Genomic DNA, 23,820 nt, shown 5'->3' with positions numbered 1-23,820 from the left:
AGAAAAGCACTCAGAGAGCGCAGTACTTCGCTAAGGCTGCTCAATTGTTGTATAATTTCCGATGGATAAGTCCCAATAAATCCGCAGTGGCCGATTTGTAGTAGGATCACAATCATGTGATCATCAGCTGACGTAGTGTTCACTTGTTGTCATAGTTACAGTGATGCCAAGCCGCTATCTCGCAATGATACAGAAATCTTTAACAAATCCATGAATCCAGACTATACGCTGCATCACCGCCAAAATCTAATCACTCGGTCCTTGTGTCATTTCTGACCACCGCTGAAAATTTTATCGAAATCTGTTGGTCAGTTTTTGAGCAATGTTGCGAACAAACAAAGAGACAGACAGACAGATGCCGATCGTCACATAACTCTGCCGTTCCTTGGTGGAGTAAAAAATCCATGGTTGAGCCCATTTACTGTATGCTATCAGTCCACAGCCCTTAAGTGGTTCATTGCCATGGTACTCCATTAGCACCATGTGACATTTCCCTTGTATTTAAACCACCTGTAAACTTTACGACTAGATAAAATTAAAATAAACTGAATAATAATGAGAACAGTTACATTATCAACATAACCTGTGGTCACTGACTGGTTAGGGTCTTTATTTTTGCAACCCACTGTATAATGAAGCCACTTTTAAGATGGCCTGAAAATCAAACCATAAACTCAGAGGACATTCTGCTATATGCACAAGTAACAGCAGGACTTGGTACCACGATGCACGTTCAGCTTTCATGTACCCTTCTCTGTTTATGATAGCTCGCACAGTCTGTTCCACTGCAAAGTGTGGCTCAGTGATAAATACATTCTGCACATGCTGCACAGTTCATGGAGGTAATACAATACATTCTTATCTATGTATGTATGAATATTAAGTAGCCAGCCGTGGTGAAGCTTGTGGTGTGCAATGAAAACTGATAGTTCTGATAGGACCATGCGAAAATATCAGCTAATGATGAGTCATGCACTGAGCCCTTTTAATCAAGGTTAGAGTCAGGATGTGTAGTGTGGTATAGATCACTGAATGTTGTGGACCTTTGTTAGGCTGTTCCACTGACATTCATCATTACAGGAGCACATTAGTGCTGGAAATAGTCCAAGGCTTGTATGTATAGGCTGAACTAAAGATTCTCATATTGGATCAAGTATAATGTTAAATTAAAACAGTAACATTTGCTCTGATACATTGTTTGGCAATAGAAAACACATTTCTGTGTATTAAAATGAGATGGTTTCTTCTTATCTTTATTGGGAAATTGTGTTTTTTTTCTTTAAAGTTTAATGTTGTAATGATTAAATTTAAAATCCAAAGGTGCTTTTTTGTATTCTTACAGCAGAGATGGATACACCCTGTTCTAATATTACTTAAAAGTCAAATAACTCTAACTTGTATCAACAGTAGAGTATTTACTCTGATGCCCAATTAAATACTAACAGCTTGGGCTCGTTATATTGTAAATACAACCCCCATCCAAAAGGTGTTCCGTTCAATAGTCCTGGCCGAGTTCACGCCAAATGTGTCCCCAACATTCATCAGGCTTCTTTTTCTTTTCTAGCAAAGCTTCATCTTGCAGTTTAGTGCCAAAAGAAAAGCAAAGGTTTTTGTTTTTTTCCTGGATGCCATCCATAGAAGTTGATGTTATACACTGTCCTTCACACTGCCTGAGAGGTCACAGAAACTTGGATATCCATTGGGGAAACCCTGCCAAGTCTGAAGCATGTATCCTTCTATTTTTCAAAGATAGTAACATAGTACAAGTAGCACATTGCAAAATATTCCTATATCCTTTTCCATTGTTGTGAAGTTACACAATCAGATTGTTCTGTTCATCTGGCAATTCTTTTTCATGTAAAGCCACCATGCACTTAAACACAACAATAACCCAAAACTGAGAAAGTTCTGGTGTTTGCAACTCATTTTATAACCATGTTAATGCAGTTGGGCTGATTGCAACTCACAGGTGTACTCAGTCTGGGCTCAGTGATCACATGTTTTTTGGGGTTTTTTTGTAACTCGTGTGTCAGTGATCAAAGGTGTCAATGGTATATTCAGTTTTATTGGATGTAGTTTCGATTTTGGGGTCTGTATTATCAATACAGACTTTCTAAAGTATTTGTTTTTGATTGTTTATAACAGCAAATAATCCAATTCAACTCAAAAATAATACAGTTGTTGAGAGGTGAAACAACTTTGAATCAACCAACATCTAAGTGAGATTGCATGGGGCTGAACTCATTTCTTTTCTGTTTTCTATAACCATTAGCCTCAACGTTGTGTTGCATATACAAGGCATTATAGGAAGAGAGAGTGAGAACTGCTCACAAAATTAAAGCTTCAGTCATGAACAAAACTTTACATACACTTGTAAACACCATGTACAGTGCCTTGCACAACTATTTGCCCCCTATAGATATTTTTGCATATTTGTCACACTTGTATGTTTCAGATCATCAAACAAATTTTAATATAAGACAAAGACAACCCAAGAAAACACAAAATGCAGTTTTTAAATGATGATTTCACTTATTGAACAAAAAATGCTGTCCAGCCCCACCTTGCCCCATGTGAAAAAGTAAATGCCCCCTTAGTTACCAATCTACAAAATGATCAAATTAATTTGGCAATTGGATTCAATTTCACGATCCACACTCACAAATCATTACTACCAGGCTTGTTGAATCTAAACATCACTAAATAGAACCTGTCTGGCATTGTGAAGTAGCTAAAGGGTCTCAAAAACAACACATGATGCCACGTTCTAAAGAAAGTAAAGAATAGATGAGAAACAAAGTCATTGACATTTATCAGTCTGGAAAGAGTTACAAAGTCATTGCTAAGGCTCTGGGACTCACTGGGAACCACAGTGAGAGATATTATCCACGAACGGAGAAACATGGAACAGTGGTGAGCCTTCCCAGGAGTCACTGGCCTACCAAAGTTTCTCCAACAGCATATAAGTATCTAAACCAGGAGGTCCCAAAAGAATCCAGACAAACATCAAAAGAACTGTGAAACTGTATTTTGTGGGTTATCTCTCTATATTATTCAATACATACAGTATAAATATTAATTTGATGATCTGAAATATTTAAGCAAGAGAAAGATTTCTGTAGGGGGTAAATACCTTTACACTGCACTGTATATCACAGCAGTCTTGAGTTTTCAGTTGCTCCTATAACTCTTGTGTGATGGAATCATTGAAACACATGTCTTTGCCACATGCATTTTGATTCTTTCATAGATTCATTGTAGGTCTGAAAATATGACAAAATAAAAAAAAGCAATGAGAACATTTGGTAAAATTTCTCTTGGTAATTTACCTTCACTATGCACCTTTGTTTATCCACTCTTCTTGACAAAATTGGTACAGTTAAACTACATTTGTTGGCTTTCTGACAGAAAATTGTTTCTGCAGCACGGTCCACAGCTTCTTGATAGGGTTTAGGATAGAACTTTGGTTAGACTCATCTAAAACTTTAATTCTAGCCTGATTTAGCCATTTATCTACCACTTTTGATGTGTGTTGGAGATCACTGTCTTGCTGGAACACCCAACTGCCTCCAAGACCCAACCTTCTGGCTGATTTGTGTTTTCTTCCTGATCATCAAAGCAACACAACTCTGTCATGAACTGTATACTTACAAACAGTTGTTTGTTCAGATGACTTTGGGATCTGAAGCTACTTTAAAATGGCTCCAAGTGATTTTCCTGACTGTCAATGATTTGCTTTTTCAGATCTTCGCTGAGCTCCTCAGACTTTACCACTGTAGTGTTTATGGCTGAGTCTGCTGTGTGTTTCAAATGAGTTTTATTTAAATTGGCTCAGAGGAGTCAGCAGGTGTAGTCAATCAAAACCACTGACAAGAAATTAAAAGATCATGGCACAAAAAAAATTAACACAACTTGCTACATCAACAAAACTGAAAATTTAAGTTGTATGTGTGTATATTTTTGACCCATTAGAATTTGTAATGTTTCCAGAAGACAACTGATAAATAAATGAATGAACTAAAATGCATTGTTTTTTGTTTAGTGTGTGTGTGTGAGAAAGACACATGGGTTTCAATAATTCCATTATAGAAAATTCACAATAATAGGAGTCATTAGAAACTCAAATAAAAACAGCAATTTAAACCAGGGTTTATATTTTCTAACTGTTTATTAAGTTTAGTTAACTTGATTGCAGAATGTTTAATACTTAGACGCTGGTCCTGAGCCACAAATGACTGACTTGTGTCTATGTCAGACATTGATCACAAAAAGGGCCTATGATTTTCTTATTGGAATAATTTTATTTATGTTAAAATTGTTATGACTGAACACAGTCATGGCATTTGTGATGATTCTTTAATCTTCTATGCTGTTAAGGAACTTTAACAAATACATCTTTGAAGTTGTTTATATCTTTAAGTCCTTGCACTAGAATATAAAGCAGGTCACACAGTGCTTATTGTTCCTCTGAAATGTAAATTAATGAAGTTCACAATTTGTTTCTTTCCTTGACATAATAAAGAGAAACATGAATGGGACTAATATAACAGGTAGAGTTTCCAGGAGAAGTGATTCCAATCTCTTGTCAAGAATGACAACTTTACATATTCTTGCAGATGTATGAAAATATGCAAATACTTGGCAAATGCTGAAGAAATGTCATTATGCAAAATGTATTTTGTCTCATTTACTTTTAGCATCTTACTGCTTGACTGAAGGTTCTTGTTTGTTGTACAGTGGACAATAAATACACTGAAGTTGTGTGATGGAGTCAGAGAGTGATTTCCCTATAGATTACTGTGCATGGTGGACTTTGCTGCTAAAGGACTTCGTAGCCACCAAAGTGATTACGATGTGAAAACAGAGACATTTACTATCAAGTGTGAAACACAGAGAGCAACTAGGTGAAGAAAGTGAGTGGACAAATTCCTGCAAGCCAGCAAATAGAGGATCAACAGTTAGTTTGCAATCCTGGCTATACTGCCTTCATCTTAAAGGTTCTGATTTTAATTAGTTGAGACTGAGGGCTTCAGGAAGTCATGGATACATAGTAAATCACATGCAAAGAAAAGGCACTTTTGCCGACTCATTACACATGGAGAGAGAGCACAATTACATTCCTGATGTGCACCCCGGTGATTTATGGATGACTCCCTTGCTCAGAGGGTCTCCAAAAGGTGATCCGTTGCAGAGGCAGCCACAGGTAATTTATTCTATTCCCAAGTTTGCCATTTACTTTTTCACCTTCAACCACCTAGGCTGACAAGATTTATTCAAACAATAGTGGCATTACGCTGTCAGCATAACAATGAAGGAAAAAAAAGATTTGGTCTTAGTCACAAATATAATGATTCTAAATGGTATCAAGGACCGGTTTTGCAGCTCATATTTATACAGGAGGGCAGTTTTAATTAAATGTGAGATTTGTTTCTCAATTCCCATTTTGTGAGAAAAAAAAAACAAAACAAAACAAAAAAAAATAAATAAAAATTAGCTTTTGCTGAGTTTACTGTTTAGATGGCATAAGAGAGATTTAATAATGTGAGCTGCAGCAGAGAGCAGATCAAGCCATCATCTGTCAACATAAGCATCAAATTCTCAGATGCTTTGTCACATCATAATGCTCCATCTAGAGTCTGTACTTGTAAAAGTAGTAGTGTCATTTCAACATTCAGAGTGATTGCCTATTTCCATATGATGAATCATTTTGCACTTGCATAAATGTGCATAAATTGTCATCTACTTTTTAAATGTTAAACGATGTCAAACCCAGATATCTGCTCTCCCTGCTAACAAGGATGCTCTAAGTATGAGCAGAGACCTGAATATGACAATGAAGCCTGCAAGGTGGCAAGGATTATTTATTAGGGTAGAGCTAACCTGTATGGATTCCTGTGGGTGTGAGATGATTGGCAGTAAACAGTAATATGACGTGTGCATTTATGTGAAAACAATTCATTTAGCCAAAGCGAAACAGATATTACCCATCAGGATATTGTGTAATGATGTGATAATGATCCCTTATTTCAGAGGGAAACTGTCGTAGTGCTGCGGTTTGAAGTTGAAAAGGAGAGTCTATAAACTGTACTAGATGTTTACTACCATGGACAGTTTTGGTATTGCTGATTCCTCATCAAATGTGCACCAGGTCATAGATGACAATAAGTAGAATGAAAAGCAACACAAAGCTGCACAAAGAATGCTATTGCAACAAAATGGAAGCAATCACATAATGTCTGTGTAGTTTCTCATTCATCCAGGTCATGGTTATCCAAAGTTGTTTAAATCAATCCAACTGGACTTTAAGAAGGTTCCTTGAAGATGTTTCACCTCTCATCCAAGAGGCTTCTTCAGTTCTGGTGGTGGTTGATGTTGCCTCTGTGAGGTGTGGTCAGTGTTATTCACATTCCGACGACCAATGCCAAGGCCCAACTGGCTCCTCAACGATGGTCGTTGGGAGCCAGGGAGTGACAAAGGGGGTCGTTGAAATGCGAATTTCACTGAGCCCTCTTATGCTAATGGTGGTCGTTAGCATGAGCCGCCTCACATGAGTCATTCTGCTGAGTAGTTCTTTTGGGGAGTTTTGAAAGGACCTGATTGTAAAATGGCGAAAGATGATGTCGCAGACCACCCCCCCTGTTCAGAGATGGCTTCTCCACTTTGACATGGATGGCTTCTTTCACGCCTCTCTCAAACCATCTGTCCTCCCTGTCCTTCACCTCAAGGAAGAGGGACATTCATTTCAGGACACCAACGTTCAGATTTTGGACAGGGAGGACAGATGGTTTGAGAGAGGTGGTACAGATGTACAGTTTTTCCTGAGAAGATTGTCCTATGTTCAAATTTTTACTTTTCTTTCTTTGTGCTATGCACTTTTCCTTTATGCTGTTTTCCTTTCTGTATCACAATCACATGGTCTGTCAACAAATTACAACAGTAAAAGCATAAACGTGAATCTTGTCCAGTCTCTTGCAATCAATCTCCCACATACACTAAGGTGGAACCTACAATTTACAATAATTGTCATCAAAACTTTAGCCATAGTTTACATCAGAACATCCCTCCAGAGAACACTGTTATAATGACAACATGACTAAGCAATTTGACTGTCTTATACATACACAATGACACAAGGACTTGTCATTCTGATGACACTGACATGTTCATTGACACAGATATTTACTCTTGAGAGATGAACTAAAGATTTTGAGCAAGAGACTGGCTTTTGCAGGTAATCCATGGTGTTTTGCTATTTGTACAAATTGTTTTGAGAAATGCACTTCCTGTTTTGCAAATGTCGAGGATGATTCAAGAAGTGTACCAAAGCGACTGAGAAAAACTGTAATAATTTTCAATAGTCAATAGACAGCAGATCTCTTTCATACTTACGAAAATTAAGGTGAAGAATTCAACATCAGAAAATGCCCTGCAAATACCAGCAATAGTACACAATGTCAACATTTCTTATTTCATTCATTGTCTTTAATGGTGGAGAGTTTCGTAAGACAGGAGCTGAAGTGAAAAGAGATAATGAGAATGAACTGGATGTGCTCCATTCTTCAAAAATATTTAATACTCCAACATCTTGAACAATCAATATGTTTCTGTAGAGAGGTTCCAGGAGAAGAGACTGGCTTGTTTTTACAGATACTACAAGCCCCAAACTGATCTGACTCGCTCACTTTAATGCTCGGCTGTTTGATGAGCTTAAAACAACAACATAGTGGGCATGGGAAATGAATTCAGCACTTCTCTGTGTATCTTCAGTTTCTTGCAGTGGTGAAATTTCTTTTTGCGATTGTGTATATTTTGCAAAAGGCATCCTAGCAAGTAATCAAGAAAATATAGCACAACTTATAGCAATTTCAAACCAAGCACCATTCTAGATATCTGTGTATCTCTATATCTTTGCATATATCTTCTCTTTGAGCCTCTGCAGCTAACAGTTATCTGTAATGAAGCGGGTCTGACAGTGTGTCTCTTTGAGCTGAGGTCAGCAGTTAACCTTAGTTAACCTGACAACAGTAAAGTGACTTTTCTCGTGGAGCTGGCCTCTCGTCATCCCTCCACAGCACTCAGGTCCAATAATACAATTCTCTATGGCAACATGAAGGCAGTTTATTGGTTGAAAAAGTTTTGCTTGGTAAATTATACGGGGTCAGTGCAGAGAAGATTACTGTTTACAGAAGAAAATGAAAGCAAGTGCGAAGGTGATAATGAGAAATAGGAGGAAAAGGGAGAAACTGAGAAATGGTTCATACATTTTTATCACATTTTAAAGATAAATTCATTGCTTGCTGTCTCCAAATGTCGTGGCCTTAGGGACAAAAAAACAAGAATGTTCCAAGGAAAATCCAGGAAAAGGCTGCTCAGTCTAAATATTTATGTGCTGTGTGTATTCTTTCATGCAAAACATAACAGATGTATCTTTGCAGTTTGTTGCTGTCAGGTAGTTTTCAAGGACAACAAGGACATCAAATACTCCTGAATTGAAATAAAAATGATTTTAGTTAATCATAATCAACTGTATAGAAAAAGAAACCATGCTTGTTATTTTTCATTTAGAATTTTATTAAAACATCATTGGCCTCCAATATGTAAATATGTTGAATGAATGTACATAATAATAATAATAATAATAATAATAATAATAATAATAATAATAATAATAATAATAATAATAATAATAATAATAATAATAATAATGTTGGAAATATCTATTATTCTATGTTATTGTATTTTTGCATTTTATTTATTAAATCTATAATGAGGCATTCTCTGGACTTTTTCATTATCTGACTTCAAGACTTGAGCTAGTTTAGGAGGAATGTACAGTACAGGAAACAAAAACCATCTTTCCTAAATCGTATTGTTTTACTTCTGACATCACTACATACTGTATTTTGTCTCATTTTCAGTTAGTTACAGCCATAATCCACTTGCATCTGTTACAAAACAACCTGAAACAACCTAAACCTCCTGTAGCAAACACACACATATTCAGGCATAGAAACTCCATAGATTTGCGTGCTTGCACACACACACACACACACACACACACACACACACACACACACACACACACACACACACACACACACACACACACACACACACACACACACACACACACACACACACACACACACACACACACACACACACACACACACACACACACACAGTGTAAAACACACACTTGGATGCCAGAAGTGCATGGTATAGTGGTGTGGTGCCGGTGCTTTAATCAGACCTTTGGCCATAAAGCGTTACACTGACAGAGGCAGCAGCTTCAACAGAGGTCCTGTCTCAGCACAGAAGCCTCCAACCTTGCTGTAGCACAGCACAGATAGCCCCTCATGATTGACCCTTATTAGTCTCAGCTCCTTCTCTCCATCAGTACTTCATGCTGACTGGTATGTCCTTTGGTGCTGGAATTCAGAGGAAATGCCGCAGATGCACTGTCAAAATAAGTGACCTTCAAAGAATACAGGATACTCAGTGAGGGGAAACCAGTTGTCCATTTTACACAACATAATATTACCAAGCTGTGCAGTGTGGAGATTGTCTCTTAATAAAGTTTCGACTTTTAAAACATCTGAAACAAATAAAAACACAATAGCACGATAAAAATCTTTGTTCTGACTTTAAAGTCTGCACGCTGCACACAGAGTCAGGTGTAGGTTTACAGCATATTCTGACAGGCAGGTGATGCTAAAAATCTCTTTTATGGGTTTATAGCAGTTCATGTGAGCTTGACAAGAGCAGAATATCATCCTGTCATGCAGCTGATTTTCTATCCTCCAACCCCAGAATTTTCAGTCAATTTCTAACAAAGCTGAGTCCAGCTGTGGTGGTCATGTGTCAATGACATCCTGCGCTGGTGAAGGTTCATGTGGCAAACTGGTGGCATTGGGCAGTGGCTGCGTGTGGCTGACAGAGTTCTGCTGCAACTCTAGCGCCATTGCGTTTTGTGGGTGGGGAAACTCTTTTACCTGTCTGCGGTACTCCAGGAAGGTGGAAGCCTTGGTGGCAATGGCCACCACATTCTTGCCAACAAAGATGGTGGAAACACGGCTGTCCTGGAACAACACCATGTTTACACCACGTATTAGGATGGTGACCATGTTTATGGTGACCAAGCTTAGGACTGGGTACAGCATCATCTTCTGAGGTGACATGTGCTCCCCCTGCATGCTTATTTCACTGAGTGACACACAGGGCAAGATCAGCAGCAGGATGTAGCAGTAGAAGAACATCAGGCCTTCAGCCCAGATAGGCAGGCCTGTCCACTGGGGCTCCCACAGGTTGGCCTGGATATCCAGCAAGTCCAATAAATCCAGAGCCACCCAGAACAGACGACTCCTCATGTCCTCCTTCTTCCGGAAAGTTCTCACATATTCCATACTATCCAGAGCCACCAGAACCAAGTATAAACCGGGCACGCAAACAGATAATAGTAATGTCAAAGCTTTCCTTGCCACTGTCTCCAGACTCTTCCTGTCAGCCTTACAATTCTGGAAGACAAAGTAGAGTTTTATCTCCAGGACAAAGATGTACAGAAACCAAAGAATCATGGCGTATCCTCGTCGGGCAGTGCGCACCTCGGCACCAACCCACACTGCCACGTACCGTAGCACTATCAGGAAGCAAACATCTCCTACTAGCACAATGATACACACACCAATCTTCCTGGGACCCTGGTTCTGCTCCACTAGGTAGGCGTCCATGAAGGCCATGCTGGTCATGATGACAATGGTGGTCAGGCACACGTGGCGTTTGTCTGGAGGCGGCAACACCATGGCGAGGGCACCTGTTAGCTCTCACTTTGAGGCCACAGCTTTCAAATGTAAAAATAAAATAGTCCAGACAGTAAAATGTACTGTGTACACTCCAAACCTTTAAAGGTGAAGAAAAAAGGGTTATTAAGGTGGTATGACAGATTTCATGTGCACAGGAGTAACTGACCAGCTACAGTATGTTTAATATCAAATTAATACTACAAGTCACTGCACTAATAGTCTGTTATTACTTCAAAGTAGATGCAGAGTCCTGTGTGAGATCAACAAAGAGATGCTGGCAGCTGATTGCTCTCAGACCATGTGAAAACACGAAAATCACTTCGTTACTCAGTACACTTCCATTGATCCAGCTCTGCCCCTGAGCAGCAGTTACACAGAAGACTCTACAGTTGACACACCATAACTGATCAACACACAGTCAAAGGACGAACACTCTGATAGCAGAGTTAGTCCAAAGGACATGTGATGGGATGGCACAACTCTGTGCTGTAGCGTAGGAATGTTTACAAATGTGTTTATTTTTGTATGAGACAGTCCAGTAAACAGTAGATATATGTACAGGTGTGTTGAGGCTCAGCATGTATGAGGAATCCCTCTTTGGATACTCCTGTAGATGGTGGTGCAGTGTGTGTGGCTCATTGCAGTGCTGAAGAGTGTGTTTGGGGAAATGGAGAAGAGTAGTCTGCAGTGGCCTGAGGCCTCCAGCCGCCATAAATCACAGAAACAGCAGGTCAACGGTCCATGAGGCCTTGCGTCTGAGGCTGGCGTCCCTGGGGGGAGGCTTTTACACCGGGCTGAGGATCCATCCTTTCCCCCTCCTCTTGCCACGTGCCAGCCTCTCCATAGCCTAGATGAGGGATAAATAAAGAAGAGAGGGAGGGAGGAGGAGAAGAAGAGAGGGAAAGAAACCTGTCAGCACTACTGGGCCATATAACACAGTTTCATTGCCAATGGCCCTCCACATATGAGGAGCCAAGTCAGCTTGGCTCCAATATAGCCTGTTTCACTATTGGTGGGACAGAATATATTGTGTGAGACCTCTGTATTGTGTGTGATCTGTCTCATTACATTGCATGGCTTAATATGTTCCAGTGGTAACCCATGGTTAAAAAATATTCAGCATAGAAGTGACCATATTATCCTGTAGTTTAATTTTAGGAGTTAAATTAATAGAGGATTTATTACAAAAACATGCAGAAACCAATATAAAGTCTCATATAGCAGGCAACTGCTCTGCATGTCGTTTTCTTTTTTCTGTATTACTTGGCACTACATTTCCTTTTGGGTGAGGGTAAATGGGATAAACAATGGCAGAAAGTTCATTTCCTGCATATTTTCTGAGCCAATGTGGTGCAGTTTCCAAACTGAAACAAGAAAATCATGATTGCAGGGATTAAAAGGCACTGCTATTGTAATTTCTCTTATGGTGCAGCTCCAGCACAAAAAACAAAACCACATTTCATTTATCATGTGTCTGATTCATTGCTTGTATTTAATGTACCAATATTGGTAATGATAACCTTGTCTATATTTAATATTACTTCAGGTCAAGTTCCATTTACAGTCTCTAGTTACACTCTATTTTTGTGATTTTTCAAGATGTTTTGCTTTGACCTGTTTAGCATGTGAGCTGATGTGTGTGTCGAAGCATGTGACAGCTTCAAAAAGGCTATAGGGGTGTCTGTTCAATAAAGGAAGAAAAAAAAGTACAGATACCAAGCGCTTAGCTTAGTATGAGGCAACTTTGTGCACTGGCCTCATCCATAAATAATGAAATATGTCTAAATATTAGCATGGAGAGAAAACAAGGCTGGGGAAAAGAAATCATAATGTGTTAATTGAGCAAAAATATTTCCCTGAGTTCCACCTTAGTGAGCTTCGCATTCAGTAGAAACCAGAATATATCTGCCTTCTCTTCCTGTCACTTAATCCTCCAGGCAGAACAGAAATCACATTAGTATTTCTGTCAGCTGAGGTATGTTTCAAATTAAGATATGACTATATCAGTGCTCCTCCAAACAAAGTTTACCTAAAGCAAGTAACATTGAAAACTCATGTATTGTGGAAATCTCAAAATGTTCCATTCCAAAATAAAGTGCAAATAGTGCCCATCCATCCATCCATCCATCCATTATCTATACCCCACTTAAGGTCACGGGGGACTGGATCGATCCCAGCTGACTTAGGGTGAACGCAGGGGACACCCTGGACAGTTCTACATATACAGACAAACAATCACACTCACATTTACACCTATGGACAATTTAGAGTTACCAATTAACCTCTACATGTTTTTGGATTGTGGCAGAAAGCCGGAGAACCCAGAGAAAACCCACACATGCACAGGGAAAAGATTCAAACTCCATGCAGAAAGATCCCTTAAAGGGCGCAAACCAGGGATCCTCCAGCTGCAAGACAAAAGTGTTAACCACCAAGCCCACAAATAGGGTCATTTTAGTTAATATACTGACTCAAAGAGGAATACAATATAGATCTAGTATTGTGTATGCATGGCAAAATGGTCTCCAGTTTTTATATCTCTACATGGCAAAAACAACAGTCTACAGACAACAGTCTACAGTGATGCAAACAGATCATAGGACTGCCATGCCAAGTACAATGTCATGGGACTAAAAGTTAACACCAGCCAGGTTAAAAATTGTTGATAATGACACCATGGTGACGCTAAGCAGAAACATCTACCATGTTTATCATTTTTATCGTTTATTCTCAGACTTTTTATCTGATTTAGTGCTCAGCTCAGATAAAGTCATTATTGTGGGTGACTTTAACATTCATGTTGACATGGACAGTGACAGCCTTACGACTGCCTTTAATTCAATATTAGACTCAATTGGGTTTTCTCAACATGTAAATCAACCAACTCATAGTTTTAATCACACCCTTGACCTCGTTCTGACTTATGGCATAGAAATCAAACAGTTAACAGTATTTCCCCGGAACCCTCTTCTTTCTGACCATTTTATGATAAGATTTCAATTTACAACAATAGATTGTATAGGAGTTAAGAATAAATACCATTACAGTAGATGTCTGTCTCACAATTCGGTGACTAAATTTAAGGAAATAATACCCTCTCTATTTAGTTCAGCACCACTTACTGATATAATGGAAGGGAAATATTATAATTTTACCCCTACAGAAGTGGATTATATTGTTAATAATGCTGCAGCCTCATCGCGTACAACACTTGATAGTGTTGCACCTGTAAAAAAGAAAGTTCTATCTCAGAGAAGACCTGCTCCTTGGTATAATTCCCAGCTGCGGACTTTAAAGCAGGCATCCCGAAAGCTGGAAAGGAAGTGGTATGTCACTAATTTAGAAGAAGTTTATGTAGCTTGGAAAAATAGTCTAGTAATTTATAAGAAAAAGCTCCTCGTAAAGCCAGGATTCATCTTTAATAGAGGAAAACAAGAACAACCCCAGGTTTCTCTTCAGCAATGTAGCCAGGCTGACAAAGAGTCAGAGCTCTGTTGAACCTTGTATTCCTTTAGCTTTGAGCAGTAACGACTTCATGAGCTTCTTTACAAATAAAATTATTCCGATTAGAGAAAAAATTAATCTGGCCCTTCCTACAAATGTCACAGATGTATCATCGAGTACAGATGCTTTAGAATTGGCTGTAAGACCAGATGGATATTGAGAATTTTTCACTCCTATACATCTCTCTGAACTAATTTCAATAGTTTCTACTTCCAAACCATCGACATGTCTTTTAGATCCTATCCCAACTAGACTGTTCAAGGAGGCTTTACCTTTAATTAATTCCTCAATGTTAGATCTGATTAATCTCTCTGTAGTAACAGGCTGTGTACCACAGGCTTTTAAGATTGCTGTAATCAAACCTTTACTTAAAAAGCCCACTCTAGATCCAGATGTTTTAGCCAACTATAGACCAATTTCCAACCTCCCATTTCTCTCTAAAATTCTGGAAAGAACAGTTGCAAATCAATTATGTGAACATTTACAAAGGAATAGCTTGTTTGAAGAGTTTCAGTCAGGCTTCAGAGTGCATCATAGCACAGAAACAGCTCTGGTGAAAGTTACTAATGACCTTCTCATAGCGTCAGATAATGGACTGCTCTCTATACTTATTTTATTGGACCTTAGTACAGCATTCGATACAATGGACCACAAACTTTTATTACAGCGACTAGAACATTCTATTGGCATTAAAGGGACAGCACTGGACTGGTTTAAATCCTATTTATCAGACAGGCTCCAGTTTGTGCATGTCAACAATGACTCTTCTGAGCATACTAGGGTTAATCATGGAGTTCCTCAGGGTTCTGTCTTAGGACCAATACTGTTCACATTATACATGCTTCCCTTAGGCAATATTATTAGGAAGCACTGTATTAATTTCCACTGTTACGCTGACGACACTCAATTGTATTTATCTATGAAGCCAGATGAAACTAATCAGCTAGCCAGACTGCAAGATTGTCTTAAGGACATAAAGACCTGGATGACCTATAATTTCTTACTACTAAATTCAGACAAGACTGAAGTCATTGTATTTGGCCCCAGACATCTTAGAAAATTGCTTTCAAAGCACATAGTTACTCTGGATGGCATTACATTGGCCTCCAGCACTACTATGAGGAACCTTGGCATTATCTTTGACCAGGACATGTCCTTTAACTCACACATGAAACAAATCTGTAAGACTTCCTTTTTCCACCTGAGAAATATTGTGAAAATCAGGAACATCCTGTCTCAGAGTGATGCAGAAAAACTAGTCCATGTATTTGTTACTTCTAGGCTTGACTACTGTAATTCCTTATTATCAGGTTGTACCAATAGCTCTCTGAAACATCTACAGCTGATCCAAAATGCTGCAGCCAGAGTACTGATGGGAGTTAGCAAGAGAGATCATGTTTCTCCTATACTGGTTTCTCTTCATTGGCTTCCTGTTAAATCTAGAATAGAATTCAAAATCCTTCTTCTGACATATAAAGCTCTTAACAACCAATCTCCATCATATCTTAAAGACCTGATAGTACCATATTATCCTAGCAGAACTCTTCGCTCTCAGACTGCAGGCTTACTTGTTGTTCCTAGAATCTCTAAAAGTAGAATGGGAGGCAGAGCCTTCAGTTATCAGGCGCCTCTCCTGTGGAACCAGCTCCCAGTTTGGGTTCGGGAGGCGGACACCCTCTCTATTTTTAAGACCAGGCTTAAAACCTTCCTTTTTGACAAAGCTTATAGTTAGGGCTGACTGGGGGACCCTGACGGGGTGAGCTGGTGTTTTCATTTGCACAACTGACTTCCCCTCTTGACGTCCTTTAGTTTGCCCCTAGTTATGCTGCTATAGGCCTAGGCTGCTGGGGGACCTCTCTTGATGCAGTGAGCCCTTCTCCAACTACCTATGTATTTACTATATATACCATTATTGCATTACATTCACTCTGTTTCTTTCTGTGTCCTTTCTCCGAGTGTCCCTGGTCCCAGAGCTGGATGCTTCAGATGTGTGGTTGTTCTCCCACCTCCAGCTGCCCATTTCCACCGATCTAGTCTGCATTGCCCTTACTATACTTGATTTGCTCATCTACATATTTTTGAATTTACCACCAGCTATATATGTAGTATATTTAATGCCAGAGCCGTACACCATAGCAGTAAACTATAATTAGTTTCCATGTTAGTTGTACTTTGCATGTATCATCTGTCTTCTCATGCATGTATTATACTGTGTGTTTTATGGTCCTTGTGTCCCCCCCCACCTCTCTATCTCTATCCCTCTACCTCTTCCCCTCTACCTCTAACCCTCCATCTCTATCCCTCTACCTCTTCCCCTCTACCTCTAACCCTCCATCTCTATCCCTCTACCTCTAACCCTCCATCTCTATCCCTCTACCTCTTCCCCTCTACCTCCATCCCTCTATCTCTACCTTTCTACCTCTTCTGTCCCTCTCAACCCGCCCGGTTAGCAGGCAGATGGGTCCCCCCACATTAGAGCCGGGTTCTGCTCGAGGTTTCTTCCCTGTTAAAAGGGTGTTTTCCTTGCCACTGTCGCCTTTTGGCTTGCTCTGGGGGTCAGGCATATGGGTTCTGTAAAGCGTCTCGAGACAATTTTACTCTAATTGGCGCTATATAAATAAAATTGAATTGAATTGAATTGAAAATTGAATTTACTGTAGGATATTGTCATGCAACAAATCCTAAATGTCAAATGTCATCTGCACAGTGGTAGGAGGAGAGTTAAAGGAGCACCAAAGTCATTTGGGTTCATAATCTGTACAAAATGTTAGGGCAAGCCATCTACTCTTACAATCTGGACCAAAGGAGTGGAGTGACTGACAAAGATTGCCATTCCTAGAGCTGGGTTGCTAGTATGGTGAACAACATCAGTACTGACATTACTGACTACAAACATTAAGCTACCAATGACTTTTTGAATAGTTAAGGCATCCTTTATACATGCTGTACAGATTAATTATAAACCATTAATGAGAACAAATTCTGAATTGCAAGATTGTGAACAATCCTACTTTCTGTCTGGTAATAATGCAAATGTTAATCTGATAATAAATACTCATTGTCATGAACATTTCTAACAAACTGAAGTTCAAAGCTTAGATTTTGTCTTCAGAATATTTCAGTAAAACAATTTTAAAACTCTTAGTGAAATTGATTGGGTTCCCTGTAAGCGAATTCAGAATCCATTAAAAAATTACCCATCACTATGTTTACTTTTCTAATTGAGGGACTTCTATTTTGGTCCCATTTCACCTAACTAAGCTCTAGATGTGAGATATTTAAGCAATTAATAAATGAGTTTGTTTTCAGACCTGCAGTGTGAAATTACTAAAGCAAAAATTATCTCCTTGTTTTCATCAGAAAATGCCTCTCTTCAATTTTATGAACTCCAGTGTACACCCATAAAGGATAAAATGAAAAAAAAAATCTCTTTCAATAGCTCCTTGCAAAAATCTCACTGGATGCATCGTGCACTGTCATTGGATTATATCTTGTGTGCTGAGGAAGAAAAACCTGTTACCAAATAACATCTCAAATCAAGCACTGTCAGTGGAAGCCCATTTTATGAGCATATCACTAGAAAGAGCTTCATTTGTAATCCAAACATAGATTTGAATGCTTAAAACCTATTATGTAGAACAGGGCCTAAGTAAGAGATTAAATTCATAAGATGGTGATTAATTGACTGATTAGCAGAATGCTGTGGATCATTAATGTGCAATAAGGAAGACTGCTCCCACATATACAGTGCAGTACATCACATCATCATTTAAATGCCATTAATTATCAAAAAAGATTGTTTCCTTAATGAATGGATTACAGCTGGCGTGATAATATGAAAGTGCTAAATTGGATGGTTTGAACCCCTGAGGAATTATGACTTCAGCTGCAAAACATGGATCCCAAGATGTCACTGGCTTGAGTTGGTGATTTGGGTACCCAAGCACGTCATGAAACATGAGACTGATGAACTTTGACAATACTAAACGATTACTGATCCTTTATGTCTTATACTGTAAAAACTGGCTTTAACTCTTTGTGACAGAAGTGTGCTGCACTGTTTTGCACATTCTGTTCTTTCTTAATATACAACTCAAGGCTGAAGATTATCCTAGATGTTAATGTAGAATTACAAACAGGAAAGGGACTCAGAGAACACAGTACTGCACCAAGGCTGCTGTCTTTAATAAAAAATTACTTTGTGCTGAGCACAGGTGTGGTGTTATGCATATGTACATTATGTATGGATAACGAATCACGTGACCTAAATATATAGCGGGCTGCAGGAACTGATGGGACTCAGAAACACCCCCGCAATTTAATCAATTGTTCCTTGTGTGATTTGCGATGGATAGGTCCCGATAAGTCCACAGCGGTCAATTTGTAGCAGGATCCCAATCGTGATTGTCAGCAGGCAGCTGGCATAGCGTTCACTTGCTGTCATAGTTACAGTGACTGTAAATGATACAGAAATCTTTAATAAATCCATGGGTCCAAACTATAAGCCACATCACTGTCAAAATCTAATCACTTGGTCCTTGTGTCATTTCTGGCCTTCCCTGAGAATTTCATCCAAATCCGTTAATCCATTTTGTACGTGCGTAATGTTGCTAACAGACAAACAGACGGACAAACGTATGCCGATCCTCACATAACTCATTAGCCACATTCCTTGGTGGCGTAAATTCTGACAGCTGTGATGAGAGTGTTTCACATCTTTGCTTGACCTTCTCCCTGTGTGTATAGCACTCTGTATGTTTCAACTCTCCTTGCAGGCTTCAATTACTGCATATTAATTATGGTGTGCTATAAATAGGGACCATGGAGGGCTATAAACTGACAGGACAACATTTCTTCACAGAGGGAGGCTATTATTGTGTCTGTGGTCCAGGCCATTATCTCTCCAAAGAGCCAGAGCTTCCTTGTCTGGCACTTATTTTAACAGTTAGGCTCCCTGACTGGCCTCAGGCCTCCACATGGATCACAACAAAAATGAAGATTTGGGGCAGCAAGTGGCGTTAGTGCTACTTTTTATGGTTTGATATTTGAATTGCTCTAAAAAAATAGTGTTCAATTTGAGCTGAAAAACCACACCGTCTGTACAACTGGAAGAACAGTTTGACACAGGATTCTTTTAATCTCTATTATGTAAAAAAAAAGAAAAAAAATCCTATCAAAACCTTATGCATTATTTAAATAGTGCAGTTTAAAGAGTTGCTTTTAAATATGAGTGTGAAAACATTTTCCTTTTATGCACTGACGTAACCAAATTTCCTGTGTTCTCATTTGATTGATGTTTGTCTTTTTGGACACAGATTCAGAGCTTAAGGATAGCACAGTCTTTTAAGCTTCAATAAGCTTTTCTTTTAACATTAAGGTATTCTGACAGATCACACGCCTTGTGAAGGTTGCAAGCTTGCTCATGTTTAAAGTGGCAAAATCATTTCATCCTGCTGCTTTGTATGGTATGTTCTGTTTCCTGTAGGCTTCAGTGAAGATGACACTGTTTATGCTTTTGGGAAGCTGTATTTTTACACATGAATGTGTAGTATAACACCCTCAACTGTGTTTTTTTTAGCAATGCTTCCAGTCTAACTTCTCCTGCCTAAACAGGATCAAGTATTTATGTCAGTATCAGCCACACTACCATGGGACAGTGCAGGTTTCTAGAGTGGACCGTTTTGTCCAATATTTATGTCAGGTTGTCTTCATTAGGGCCAGAAAGAGACCCACATGTTATTTTGGCTGCCAGCCATCTCCATCATCTCAGCAGGTGTTCTGCGCCATCCTTTGTGTTGCAGTGAGCGCTTGGCTAGTTTTGGGAGAGGTGGCAGATTGCTTTGAATTTCTCCAGTACACAGGGTACAACTTAGCTGAACAAATGCTCATACACACAGGAAGTTAACATACATGTTTTGTATGTGTACATGTGTATGTGCTTGCAAGAAAGCTTTTAGAGACTTTCAACTTTTCTTGTCTGAAAAGTTGCTGACAGGATTGCAATGTACAGGTATTTATTCCATCTTTCACAGCCTGATAATGTTCTGTAGCCACACACCAACCACAATATATCCTGTGATTATAACATGGCAAGGTTTTATATCCCCAGATCCCTGAATATGTTAAAATGTATGTTATGTCTTGTACTGGGACCAATAACTAACTGAATTCAAAATCTACTTGATTTTCCCAGTTGCACTGAGTAATGTGTGCCACCGCTCTTAGGCCCTCAATACATTTTCTTAACATATTAAAACCACCACAGTCAGCTGCCCTCGTGAGGCTTAGCCTTGTCTGCTATGTGGTATTCACAATTTATATCGACTGTGTCTGATGGATTGCTTGTGGTGAATTGGACTTCTAAACATTTTGTATTTTGTCTAAATTTTTTGCCCCTTTTTAATGAAATTCCAAGGCACACACCTCACTGAGTTAAAGCACAATACATGGGGCTTGTATGTTACTGGCTGCTCCTCGACTCCCATTCTCTTGTTTTCTTGTTATCCCTGCATAATAGGCTTGTGATTGCTTGTACTGGGCAAGAATACTGGGGAGGATCTAAAATTAACAAGACAGCTGTGTTTTGTAGCAGTAGCTAAGCTCATTTTATCAGACATTGGGTTGATTAAGGCTGATCCTCACTCTACTTTGCCAGGTCACATTGTGTGTGCATGATGGGCACTGAAGATTCATTTCAGCCCATAACTGTGACTAACTCAATCTGTATTTGGCTGTCTGTGCTTTTAAATAGCTGTGGGTGTTGATCAAACACTGTGGAAATCACACACTCCTGCACATGACAAAGGATAGATAGCTGCTGTGCAGGGTAGGCTCCCATAACAGGCATTATATAGGGTTAGATGTTGAAATCAGCTCAAAAGTGTTTTCCTCCAATTTGGCGCTCAGCAGCAGAGACATGAAGCTTTTCAACATGACAGACGCATCTTTTTCTCCCCTGCCAACTCTCAATCATCCCATAATGTGTGCAGCATCAATCAAAGTGTATTCTTTATTCACAAAGCTAGGGAGAGGATCAAAGGCACCATGCCACAGTGATTCATCATCAAAATGGAGAGCAACCCTCTGACATCCCACCTGGTATTTAGTCACTGACACAGGGGGCGAAGATGACTAGTTGCCTAATGTATTCACAGGAGACAAGACACTGCTGAAGTACCGCCCAAAAAGGCTGCTATTTAAGTGGCTAATGCAGGGGAAAATGCAACCTGTTGTTCGTGGCATTTTCTGTTTTCTAAAAACATTCAGTTGGACAAGGCTAAACAATACACTGAGTTAAGATATTCGTTAGAAGGTCCAAACAACATTAGGGCCACTATTTGATTAGATTCTTTAACTCTGCGTGATCTTTCATTGAATGTGTCTCTCATCTGCTTCACAATAGCTGAACAATAATGGATTGTACAGGATTCATAAAACTATTCTCTGTTAGGCTGAAGTTATACCAGTTTACCACTCTGTTAATTTGCTAGTTCTAGGCCTATGTATGCTTAGTCAAAGGGGGATCCATTAATTTTTGGCTGGTTTATATTCTATATGGTATATTTGTATGTTTTTATTTTTATATCAAAGAGCTTTTAAAAATTTGTGTAGTCCTATTTTTCTGTCTTGGACAGCCACGCTTTGACAAAACTATTGTACTGTTAACTTAACATGACATTATCCATTTTACCTTGTTTTTATTTCATATACACTACCAATTCAAAAGTTTGGGGTCACTTAGAAATGTCCTTACTTTTGAAAGAAAAACATTTTTTTTTCCAATGAAGATAACATTAAATGAATCAGAAATTGTTAATGTGGTAAATTACTATTCTAGCTGGAAATGGCTGATTTTTAATGGACTATCTACAGGTAAGATAAGATAAGATAATCCTTTATTTCTCCCATGCCAGGGGAAATTCACATCACTTCAGGTACGGAGGCCCACTTCCAGCAACCATCACTCCTGTGTTCTAATGCTACATTGTGTTAGTTAATGGTGTTGAAAGGCTAATTGAATATTAGAAAATCCTTGTGCAATTATGTTAGCACATGAAAAAAAGTGTGAGTTTTTATGGAAAAGATGAAATTGCCTGGGTGACCCCAAACATTTGAACGGTAGTGTATTTAGACTCAAATATTCGGAAATCACAATTTGTAATAATATATTGTGAAACAAAATTTACATTTAATGTCACAACAACTGATGCCTTGGAACTTTTAACCTTTTATCCTTTGGAACCTTTTAACTCTATCCTCTGCTTTCCAAAACAAGTTGCCCTCACTGTCTGTTCTCCTTTTGAACTCCTATAGCCTGTCAGTCAGCTGGCCTCAGTCTGTCAAACAATTTAACCCATGGTAGTCTTCAGCTTTGAAATGTGTTCTTTAAAGGCCTCTGAATAGCTTTTCCTGCTCAACATCCTGTTAAGCACATTTAGATTTTAGGAACTAATTTTTAAAATTTTGTTTACTATAAATATTAGGTCTCCCATAACTTCTAGGGGTTCCCTTCCTGTAATGTGTCATATAGATTAATGCAAAAGAAAACCTATCCACATTATACAAAGTAATTTTCCATCCATCCATCCATTATCTATAAACCACTTAATCTTCATTAGGGTCGCAGGGGGGCTGGAGTCTATCCCAGCTGACTTAGGGTGAAAGCAGGGTTCACCTGGACAGGTCACCAGTCTATCACAGGGCTACACATTGAGACAAACAATCACACTCCCAATCCCACCTATGGACAATTTAGAGTTACCTCAGCATGTTTTTGGACTGTGGGAGGAAGCCGGAAAACCCAGAGAAAACCCATGTGCCAATGAACATTTAAACTCTTTGCAGAAAGATCCCGCGACGTGAACCAGGGACCTTCTAGCTGCAAAGCAAAAGTGCTATACATCGAGTCACTGTGTAGCCCCAAAGTAATTTTTCCAGCGTTAATAATACAAAATGGATTAGCGTCACACTAAAGATAAAAAGAGTAATGTTCTGCCAATTCTATTGTAAGCTTGGTGTTTGGTTCTTTGCTGTGCTATAGCTGATGACAATGTCATTTGTCATTATTTTCAGAGAACAAATTAAATATGTCAATCTAATGAGAACCAATTGGACTGCACTCTGTGCAAACCTAATATGGGCTACCACTAAATTTTAGAATTATTATTGGCTATATCTGCAGTCTGGGACTGTACAGGTGGCCTGCAAAATACACTTTAATGCCCAAATATGCCTAACATCTAATGCTGATATCAGTTTTAATGTAAGAAAAACAACCTCAACCCTTTTTTCCTCAGTTTCTCAAATTTTCCAAATGGGAATTGGTGAAGCAGGATCATATATAAAGCCCTACATCTTTGTCCTTGGCTTTTGGTTTTGGAATCTAAACCCAAGCAATAACAATTATGGATTCCTGAATAATTAAGTTTAGCGTCTTTTTAATCCCTTAAGTTAAAAAAAAACACACCTTCAAGCATATATTTAAGTATGCCTCATACTGATAATTGGACTGTCC

The 23,820-nt window shown here is 38.9% G+C and overlaps 1 protein-coding gene across 2 annotated transcripts in view; it reads right to left on the bottom strand.

The window, feature by feature from the left end:
- Nucleotides 1-9,222: 9,222 nt before the first annotated feature.
- The window catches only part of tmem121ab (transmembrane protein 121Ab), a 57,183-nt gene continuing 42,585 nt past the window's right edge, over nt 9,223-23,820 (bottom strand). For both annotated transcript variants that reach the window (XM_035950429.2, XM_055015656.1), the window contains exon 2: nt 9,223-11,649. In XM_035950429.2, the coding sequence (XP_035806322.1) occupies nt 9,858-10,802 (945 nt within the window). In that variant the 5' untranslated portion in view covers nt 10,803-11,649 and the 3' untranslated portion in view covers nt 9,223-9,857. The remainder of the gene's footprint in view (nt 11,650-23,820) is intronic.

This window comes from Amphiprion ocellaris, chromosome 12, assembly GCF_022539595.1.
Source record: "Amphiprion ocellaris isolate individual 3 ecotype Okinawa chromosome 12, ASM2253959v1, whole genome shotgun sequence".
NCBI classification, from domain to species: domain Eukaryota; kingdom Metazoa; phylum Chordata; class Actinopteri; family Pomacentridae; genus Amphiprion; species Amphiprion ocellaris.
The sequence above is the reverse complement of the archived record's forward strand: the minus strand, read 5'-3'. Positions and strand labels throughout refer to the sequence as shown.